Source organism: Petaurus breviceps, unplaced genomic scaffold (assembly GCF_028583685.1).
Source record: "Petaurus breviceps papuanus isolate PSGF00001 unplaced genomic scaffold, PetGlider_PUasm1.0 220, whole genome shotgun sequence".
NCBI classification, from domain to species: Eukaryota; Metazoa; Chordata; class Mammalia; order Diprotodontia; family Petauridae; genus Petaurus; species Petaurus breviceps.
This window is the reverse complement of record NW_027185876.1, coordinates 18,752,008-18,762,536: the sequence shown is the minus strand read 5'-3', so window position 1 is coordinate 18,762,536 and position 10,529 is coordinate 18,752,008. Positions and strand designations below refer to the sequence as shown.

At 39.6% G+C, this 10,529-nt stretch overlaps 1 protein-coding gene across 2 annotated transcripts in view; it reads right to left on the bottom strand.

Annotated features, from left to right (window-relative positions):
* The window catches only part of UCK2 (uridine-cytidine kinase 2), a 110,465-nt gene that overhangs the window by 42,664 nt on the left and 57,272 nt on the right, over window positions 1-10,529 (bottom strand). For both annotated transcript variants that reach the window (XM_069094690.1, XM_069094691.1), the window contains exons 2-3: window positions 4,413-4,572; window positions 3,633-3,729 (exon numbers count right to left, since the gene is read on the bottom strand). In XM_069094690.1, the coding sequence (XP_068950791.1) occupies window positions 3,633-3,729; window positions 4,413-4,572 (257 nt within the window). The remainder of the gene's footprint in view (window positions 1-3,632; window positions 3,730-4,412; window positions 4,573-10,529) is intronic.

The following is a 10,529-nucleotide window of genomic DNA, read 5'->3' as shown; positions in this document are numbered from 1 at the left end:
GTCTCCTCTTTCCTGCCAGGCAAAGTCAGACAAAAAAGGAGAGTATTAAGGAAAGGGTAGGAAGGAGGGCATCTGATGAGGAGGTGAGATTCTCTGTCAAACTCTGAGTCAGTGAGTCAAACTGTTGGAAAGAGCACTAGAGGGTAAAGTTTCAAATTCTGCCCATAGATGACCAGTAACTTAACCTCTTTGGGGCTCAGTTTCCCTCTCAGTAAAACAAGAGGGTTTGTACTCAATGGCATCTGAAGTCCCTTCTATGTCTGAAATTATGATCTCAAGACCATACACTCTCTGTCTACCTTCTTTCCACTAAGGACAAAAAAAAAAATGGCTTCACCAAAACATCTTCAGGGAGACTTCTCAGACCCACTGTGGGGCACAGTAGTCACAGCTGGGATGAGAGCCTCTTCTAAAGTGACTGAAGTTACTTAATAAGGGCAACTAAGTTGGATAGAGCAATAGACTTAGAATCAGGAACATTCATCTTCCTGAGTTCAAATCTGGCCTCAGACACTAGCTGTGTGACCCTGGACAAGTCACTTAACCCCATTTGCCTCAGATTCTTCCTCTGTAAAATGAGCTAGAGAAGGAAATGGTAAACCAATCCAGTATCTTTGCCAAGAAAACCCCAAAATGGGGTCACAGAGAGTCTGACTGAACAACAACACAAAACAAACAACAGGCACTTAATAAATGTTTTCTGACTAAAGTCAATCAACAGTGCCCTTTGTATGATGCAGGAAGCAAAAGAAAGGAAGGGGCCTTCACCTTAGAATAGAAACCAGTTGTTAAGAGAAGGTCAGGGATAAATGGGGTGTGCATGCATGCAAGATAGGGAAAGCTAATTCTCTAGGAATGACCTAGCATTTGGCACTGGCTGCTGCCGATTCTGAACTTTAAACATAGGAACTCAATGTTTTCTTTCAGGCAAAAAGTAGTTTAGGAAGAGATGCTGACATCCCTGAAAAGCTCACTTTCAGCTTGGGTGAGAGTCCCAGCTTTCCCACTTATCTGATCATGGGACCCAGGGCAAGTGACTTAACCTTTCCACTTCTCATTCTCCTTGAGTGGTGATAACTTTCTACTTCTCCTACAGAGTGGCCACAGAAGACCAAGGAGATAACAAACATAGGAATGTTTTTTGGAAAGCACAAGAATTTTCAAAGTGGGGCCTCTAACAAGAAGAATTACAGTGTTCCACCATCATTCCCTCACCCTCGCTTCTATTCTCATTCTTCTTTGATTTCCCTCCTTTCAAAATTTATCACCATTACCTATTTCCATTCAAATCTTAGCCAACATAAACCCCAAGTAACAGTACTTGTTCCTTGCTTGTCAAGGAATAAAAATCCTCCAAGATTTCCCCAGAAATTTCCTCATAATTTCCACGTTGTGCCTAGGTAAGGAGAAAGATCAGGAGCAAACCCTGTTAGAATCTTCCTTAACAGAGGGACACACCTCATTAATCCCTTAACTGACTATGCATAACTGACCCTTAGGAAGAAGGGTAACTAAATTCTAACTGAAAAGTAAATAAACTCAATTTCAAATGTTAATGAATGTTCTATGCTCAGGATTATCAAAACTAAAGGATGAAAGGCAGGGAGGGGAAAAAAAAAGAACAGTCCGACAAAACTAAGATTTCAGAATGCAGCTGGAAGCACCAGGCCTGGAATCAGAAAGACTTAATCTTCCTGAGTTCAAATCTGGCCTCAGACACTTACTAGCTGTGTGACCTTGGGCAAGTCACTTCATCCTCTTTGCCTCAGTTTCCTCATCTGTGAAATGAGCTGGAAAAGACCAAGAAAACCCGGAATGAGGTTGCCCAAAGAGTCAGACACAACTGATCCAACTGAACAACCACCAGGATAATTTTAGAAAGGGATACAACATTTTTTTCCTAAAAGAGCAAGAAATATCAAGGTTGAAGAGGTGTTAATTTTGCCACAGAAACTGGGGAACCACAGAATTGATGTGACTTGACTTAGTAATTCAATGAGCATTTATTAAAGGAGAGGCAGTATGATACAAGAGAGATGTAAAAGCCCTGGTTCTACTACTTACGATGACCATGGGCAAATCACTTAAATTTTTTTTGTTTTTTTTTGGAGGGGGGAAGGCAGAGCAATTGGGGTTAAGTGACTTGGCCAAGGTCACACGGCTAGTAAGTGTTAAGTGTCTGAGGCCGGATTTGAACTCAGGTCCTCCTGACTCCAGGGCCAGTACTCTATTCACTGCACCACTTAGCCGCCCCTCACTTAAAATTTTTAAGCCTCAGTTTACTCATCTGTAAAATGAAGAAACAGGTTAAGCTGATCTGAAATTCTTTTCCAATCTGAAATCGTATGATCCTAAAAGCACCTACCATGCACAAAATGCTGTACTAGGAACTGAGCAGGATACAAAGCTAATTAAGATGTGGTCCCTGGTCTACTGATCTGAGGAGGGAGATAAAACATCTACACATTCACTACAACTATAATGCAGAAAATAACAATTCAAATATAAGAAGTACAAAGCGCTACAGGAGGACTTAGATGATCTGAGGTCCCTTCCATAAAGAAATCTACGATCCTATGACTAAGAAAGAAAAAAAAAAAAAGGTCCAACATGGTAGTGGGGAGATAAAGATACTGTAGTGGTTTGCTATGTTCTCCTTCAGCTCATTTAACAGATGAGGAAACTGAGGCAAACAGGCTTAAATGACTTGTCAGGGGTTACACATCAAGTAAGTGTGATATTTAAACTGAACTCCTCCTGACTCCAGGGCCAGAACCACGCACACACACACGCACGCACTCTATCCACTGGGCCACCTAGCTGCCCAATATAACATATATAATTCAGGAAGAGAAATGCACTTTCAATAATCAAAACACAAACTGCAATAAAGCCAACATAATTGTGAACCTGTTTGTAGCTTGATAATAATATAGCATAGGCATGTTATAGATCCACCTTAGAGGTATATAACATTAGTGAATAATCCAGATTACAGATAAAAAAAATGGAGCTCATAGACATTAAGTTACTTCTACAAGATCATAGTTTGTAGGTAGCAGCATCAAGAATGGAATTACCAATTACAAACTCAATATACTTTCTGTCACTCTACACTGTAAGCTACCCTACCTTAGCACAAGTCAATCAATGGTTCAATGGGAAGAATTCAAGAAGATACAAATGAATCCAAATTTTAAATTGAGAAATCACTTGGGGCTAGCGATAAGGATGCATGATAGGGCTTTCTCCGGATTACACAGCTAGTGCATGAGGCCAGATCTTAACTCAGGTTCTGCTGACTCTGGGCACAGCGCACCATCCACTGCACCATCCACTGCACCACCTGGCTGCCCAGGTGAAGGGCAAAGGCATTATTAGTAGTATTAGCTGGTTCTTTTTCCAGATCTTTGTCTAACAACCCCAGTCCTTGCAGTGACTCCTGTCATTTCATTGCCCCAATCCCTTTTCCCATTAACTTGTCCTATTACAAACCCAGTCACAAACCTTATCTCCCCATCCTAAAACTCAATCTATATGAGGTAGATCAAGTCTAAGAGTTGCATGTCTACTGTATGCGTGGGGGTCAGGGCAAAAATCCCCACCCCTGAGCAAGGGAGGAAGTCTCTTACCGGGAATGGGAGACGAAGTCATACACAGGAATCTGAACCGTCTTCCCTTCTGTAATTTCTTTGAGGGTTTTGAAGATGAGCTCATTATCAAAGGCATCTAAGGAAAGAGAGGTGCTCTTGGCTCAGTGATGTATGACATAAAGCCCTAATAATATTTCAAAATGACACAGACACCCACAGCATTGGGCGTTTATGGACTTTCCCTCCTATAATGAGGTACTTGGTAGCCAGTACATAGTGACAAGAGGGTTCTCACTTTAGGCACCTAACTTCTTTTAAAAAGGAAGTAATGAATTCTGCCTGCATCCCTCTCCTTCCCCCTTCTTTGTAAAAGTTGGTGGCCATGAGTGTGGAACACTGCCTATAACACCAGACTTTGGGGATATCAGTTAGTCCTGCTGAACTTTTTCCTCATCTTAAAATTCCAGTTCTCCTTCCCCCTTCTCCACCAGTTACAGATCAACCCAAAGGGCACTGATGTAGATAGAAATTGGAATCCCTGCCAAGATTAGAGCCAGGAAGGCTAGAGGAAAATCTTTTGGCAGCGATCCGGAGGGCTACTTTGCTAATCGATTCCTTTCTATCCTGATCAGCAGGTTCCACAGGGGCGGGACTTGTGTGCTGATAAAGGCTGCTTGATGGTGGGGAATGCTGTGGTGAGCATGTAGGCTGCCTTAGACACTGCCTTCTTCATGTGTGGTGTGTGTGTTTGAGGGGTTGAGTCCGTCTGTCTCCCTCTTCCCCACTCCAACCCCTAACTAGCCAGTGCCACTTCCTTACCTGGGTGGTCAAAGTTAAACTGGCCCTTGAGGGCCTTGGCCTTCTGCTCCATAGTCAGTACCCGGTAGAAGCTGTCCTGACTCAGGATCACCACCTGCTTCTGGTGATAATCCACCTCATTTTGGCCCAGCAGCTGCACAATTTTGGAACACACTGAAGACTGCAAAAGGAGAACAAAGGGTGGTGGTTAGGTTACAGGGGAGAAAGTTCAGAGGTTGATGGGACCCCACCTCCCTAGCTTGAAGGGCAAACTGAGGGGTACAGAAAGTTAGGACCTGTGGGTGCTTATAATTCCCTACTTTATTAACATATGTGGATCTCAATAACCCATAACAAGGATAGTACAGATAACAAATACAAAAGTAATCTTAAAACAAATCTCATATTGGTTTAACTGACTTCCTTTTATCTTTCTGCCCTGCCCCATCAGCCTCTGGCTAGAAGCATAAAGACAATGAAATTGTACAGAGAATAATTGACATTTAGACAGTGCTTTAAGATTTGCAAACTTTCTTCTTCCATCAGAACTTGGTTAATAAAATAATATGATCTTGTTTTTCTAGATAAAGAAACAAAAAGTTCTAGAGTTCAGGGGTTAAGTGACCTGCTGTGACCATGCCATTATTAAATTCTGAGGAAGGATTTAAAAACCTAGGACCTAATTTGTAGAACCTATATCGAATTGCATGCTACCATGGGGGGAAAGGGGGAAGAGAAGGAAAGGGAGAAAATATGGAACTCAAAAGCTTGTGGAACTGAATATTGCAAAGTTAAAGTACATAAATAAATAAATTTATTAAATTTTTTTTTAAAAACCTAGGACCTCAGGGTGGCCAGGTAGCACAGCGAGTAAGAGCACCGGCCCCAGAGTCGGGATGACCTGGGATAGAATCCCGGCTCTGATACTAGGTCTTTTGACTTGGTTTGTAATGCTACTTTCTTAGCAGAAAGTAGAGAGATGGGCAAAATCCTGGATAATGTGCTAACTGAATCATCAGTCACAGGTAACCAGAAAGTACTTATGGTATTCCAGAGACCCCTCTCTGGAACATTTTTATTCATGTCCTTAATCATGCATGTAGCTGGATAATTCTTTTGTGCTGGGAAAAACACAAGATCATCCTCTACTCAGGGTAGTTCCTTTTGAAACATTCCATGGTCAAACAAACCATAAACTTTATCATTTGGGGACAAAGCCATAATACTCTGCCTAGGTCACCACACTAATCTACTAACCTCTGTGTATTTTAATCTTGTTCATCAGGGACCTGAACTGGACCAGCTTGTAAAACCAAAAGCCCAAATCAACAGTACAAATATGTAGAACCCTAAATAAATCTATAGAATCCAATTCAAATAATATTTTTTAAAAAACAACACTAAAGTCAGGTTGTTGCACTCTTCATAACAAATAATACCAAGTGGATAAATTTAAACTTGAACAAAATCTGTTTTATTCGACTGTTGAATCAGAATAAAACTAGAACACTAAAACATTATCTGAAATGAAATTTCATGTGGGTCATGTCCAGGTGTTGGATGTGAGTGAGACTGGGTCTGTTTATTTAATTCACTTAATTATTCTCTTCTATAATGTTCACACAGGACCACATTATTAGATAAGATCTGGGATACAGCAACTTGCCCATGGGCACACTGCTACACAATCCCAGAGCCAGGTCTGGATATGAGATCTCTTGTCCAGTCTTTTCCACAGTACAAACACTTTTGTATGTTATGCCTTAAGGCATAATTGGTGTCTATCACAGACATCAAAGGAGATTTGATGCGAAGACCTCATTCTATAATCCTACTTGTAAAGCTATGTTTTGGTTTCCTTTGAGAACTTCATTATGAGATCTAGTAAAATTCGGATAAAATTGCTTCTGTTAACGCAAACAAGGTGGGTCCATTTCAGTAAAATACACAAGGGCATGAGATTATAGATTTAGAGGAGGAAGACACTGGCCTCCTTGCCATTTCTCTCACAAACCACCCTGATTCCATGCCTTTTCACCGGCTTGTCTGCAGCCCTGGAAAGGTCTCTTCTCTCCATTCCTGGCTTCCTGTGAGGCTCACTTAAAATGCCTCCTTTTTCAAGAAGTCTTTATTCCCATCAATGCTACTTCATCTCTCCCAGTGATGATCTCCAACTTATACTGTATATAGTTGTTTGCATTTGATTATAAGCTCCTTGAAGGAAAGAACTGAATTTTGTCTATTTGTACTCCCAGTGCTTGGCACAGTACTTGACACACAGTAGGCCCTTAATAAATATTTGTAGACTTGACAGGACATACTCTCTCATTTTATATACAAAAAAAAAAAAATTGCACTCAGAGAGGGTAATTAAGGACTAGAAGCAGGAAAACTGTTTCCCCAAGTTCAAATCTGGCCCCAGACACTTAATAGTTATGTGATCCTGGGTAAATCACTTATGTTAGCCTCAGTTTCCTCATCTGTGTAAAATGAGCTGGAAAAGAAAATGGCAAGTCATTCTAGTATCTTTGCCAAGAAAATCCCTCATGGGATCACAAAGAGTTGGGCACAACTAACAACAACTTCTGACTTCAAATTTGTATCCTATGTGTCAACTGGGTCTGTGATTTTTTTAAGAACCAGTTTAAAAACCAGTTTTAAGAACCAGTTTGTGTAGACTAAAAATTCATCTTGCAGACCATGGATCCATAGTTTAGCATATGGCTGTGGTCTTAGTGTTCTCTTTCTAGGCAGCTGGGTTGGATGGATAGAGGGAAGATGGCATGAGTGTAGTCACTCACCCTTTAGAACTTTTAATTTTATCTTATTTTTATCAAAAAATGAAAAAGGATCATTATAAAACAATGTGATATTTTAGTTAATGAAAAAAATAAATTCAGTTCACAAATGTGAAATTCAAAAGGTGCTTTTGGATTACAGAAATCTCTTGACAGTACGAATGAAATCCACTTTATAGATTTTATATTAGTCGAATAATGAAGAAACAGCAAAAACAAAAATGTCTAAAGGAATCTCTGAAAGACAGGAGTTATGAACTATATCATAATAGATAATCACAGCATGATATATTGGGGAACGTAGGCATATAGCCCAAGGAGGTCAAAGACAAAAAGAATAGCTCTAAATACCAAATTATTTATAGGAGGATTGTGTGTGTGTGTGTGTGTGTTTGTGTGGTTGCTGGTCACTCGGTTATAGCTGAACAAATCATAGTTAAAGGTCATGATGGTCTACTACTGTGCTGTAAGAAATTGCATAATTCTAAGAAATACAATAAGACTTATGAACTGAGTAAAATAATAATTAGAAGAATATGCTTCTCAATGACTACACTCAAGATAAAAAGGAAGCCAAATTCTGAGTAATTACAATAAACAATATTGGTTCTGGGTAACAGACAATGAAGTAAGGAAATCTCCTCTCAATAGAAAGGTAGGGAACAACAGTCACATAATGATGCACACACTGGCAAACACAGTCACTGTGCAAGTTGTTTTTGCTGAGCTTTTTCTTTATTATAAAGGATTCAATGCTGGGGGGAGGTGAGAAAGGGATTTATCCAAAAATGACAAAAGCAAAAGGCTTGACATTTTAAAATAAAATGTGGGGATTGGATTGGGAATTTTATTTATCTCTTTATTGGTATTGTAACTGATAAAGAAATTCTAACTATACCTACCATAACAGATAAGACTAGGCCTATAAAATGGGGATAAAAATTAATTTGCCAACTATTTTTGTACATAAAAAGACAGTACGCGGACTTGTGGACTAATCATTTACTGTGTGAGATTCTGAGTAATTATAACAATCTTGGAGAACAGATAATGAAGCATGGATCCTTCCTTTTCATAGAAAGGTGGGAAATTACAGTCATAATGAGGCGTATATTGTCAGTCACTTTATATTGTTTTTGCTTAACTTTTTCTTTATTGTAAAGTAGGATTCATGCTGGGGGTTGGGAGAGGTGCAAGAGGGATTCTTCAGAATGTATTCCAGAAGGTATCCCACTAAAGCATTTAAAATGTGCTCACCTAAGCCCTCCCTAAACTGGATCTGAAGTCAGATGTGGGGATTGTGATTTATGTGAATGTAGTTACCCAATCTCTCTGGCCTCAGTTTCTTCATCTGTAAATATTGTAATTAAACTGGATGATCACAAAGGTCCCTTCCCATTCTTACATCATAATTCAATAATTATTTCCAATACTGAGACAGAAAGACTAGCAGAGTTGAGTTTAATGGCATAAACATTAGCCAGAGTACGACAAATAGAGGCCAGAATAGGAGAGAATTAGTGTGTGGTATCTAGCTATGTTTTGCAGATGTCAGTACACCCCCTATACTCCGCTGGATCTAAGCACCAATGAAAGAAAAAATCCAAATCGATATCACATACATGCATACACATATACACACATACACATGTGTGCAAATATATATTTATCATGTATATGTGCATATGTATTAGTATGTGCATATCCATGTATTGTGTATACACATAAACACATAAATGATAATACTGAAACATGTTGCTGAAAATGTGCACATTTTCAGCTGCATATGTGTGTTTATCTATATTTATGTAGATATATATACACACATACATGATATGTATGTATGTCTATATGGCAAAGGCTTGTATTAGCTGGAAATACAAAGCAGCCAGTATTTACCAGGTGTACAATGCAGTGAGATACAAGCTGCTGTTACCACCCAAGTTAATATTATATCTCCACCCAGTTCTTATTATATTTGTGGACTAAGGGTCACTATCCCAGTTTAGCTCACAATCTTCAGTGGTTTCCTGTTGCCTAGGGAACCAAGTTCAAACACCTTTACTTGAGCAGCAGGGTGTTCTAAAATCTACCAACATGCTACCTTTCTAGCTTTATTTTACCTTAATCTCTTCCTGAAACCCTCTGTTCCAGCTAAACACGAAGATTGCTACTGGTCTGTTTTGAGTTGTCCTTGATTTCGAGGCAGTAGCCATGAACTAAATTAAGCACTGCATTAGAGAAGACTCCTCTCTGCCATTGCGGAGATAGGAGAGTACAGGGCACAAGTAGAAGTACCCTGACTCTAAGGAATATCTTTCCCTCCTCCTTCGCATCTGTTCAGTGCCACCTCCTCCACACAGCCTTTGCTGATCACCCTTATGGTGATCTTGGACCTCCCATAGCATTTTTGCTTTGTATTTTTCTGATGTGCTACATATACTTATCCTGCAACTGTGTGTTATCAGCCATCACTTGGGAATTAAAGGTCATGACCTATGAAGTGTACTATAAGAAATTACAAATATGAGCAATTCTAAGAAATATAATATGACTTTTGTGAACTAACACAGAAAAAAACAGGAGTCAGGAGAATATGTTACTTGATGACTACTATACTCTCCTACCTCCACAATGGCAAAGAGAAGTCTGCTCTAGGGAGATGCTTAACACAGTCCATGACTTCAGACCCAAAACCAGAGACAACTTAAAACAGACCAATGCAAAGAATGGTTCCCTTTCTGTGCCCGTGGGGAGATAAATATATATTTATGGACTGGGAAATCAATGTTATGGACAGCAGTTACTTCTACAACATACGGTATAGAAGTAAGCTTTTAAAAATAGAAAATAAATAAGCTTTTAAAAATAGAAAATAGGCTCTAGGGAGAAGACCAAATAGTTCTTAGAAAAGGTATTTTTCTTTACTTTCTCCAAAGGCCTCAAATCAGTGCTATGAATCTACTTAGTACTCTGCAAACACTAAAACCTCCATCCCAGCAGCAATGCACAGTGATCCTACAACCTGGTTACTGGCAAGTTCCATGAGAGCAGATTTAATCTTTCTACTCCTCCTCAACGGAATCTCCTACCTGGCACAGTGATCTGAACAAGGAAAGTAATGAATGTATGGCTGCTGAACAAGCAGTCCTCCGTGCCTTGAATGAAGTCCCTCTTCACTTCTGCCTCTTAAGTATCTATTCCTTCTGCATGCCTCCCAAAGTCCAAAGCACAGCTTAGGTTACTTCCTACATTGGGCATTTCCTAATCTCCCCTAGATATTACCAGTCTTTCCATATTTGAAATGCTTTGTGTATTCTTTTATTTATTTGCTTATAGG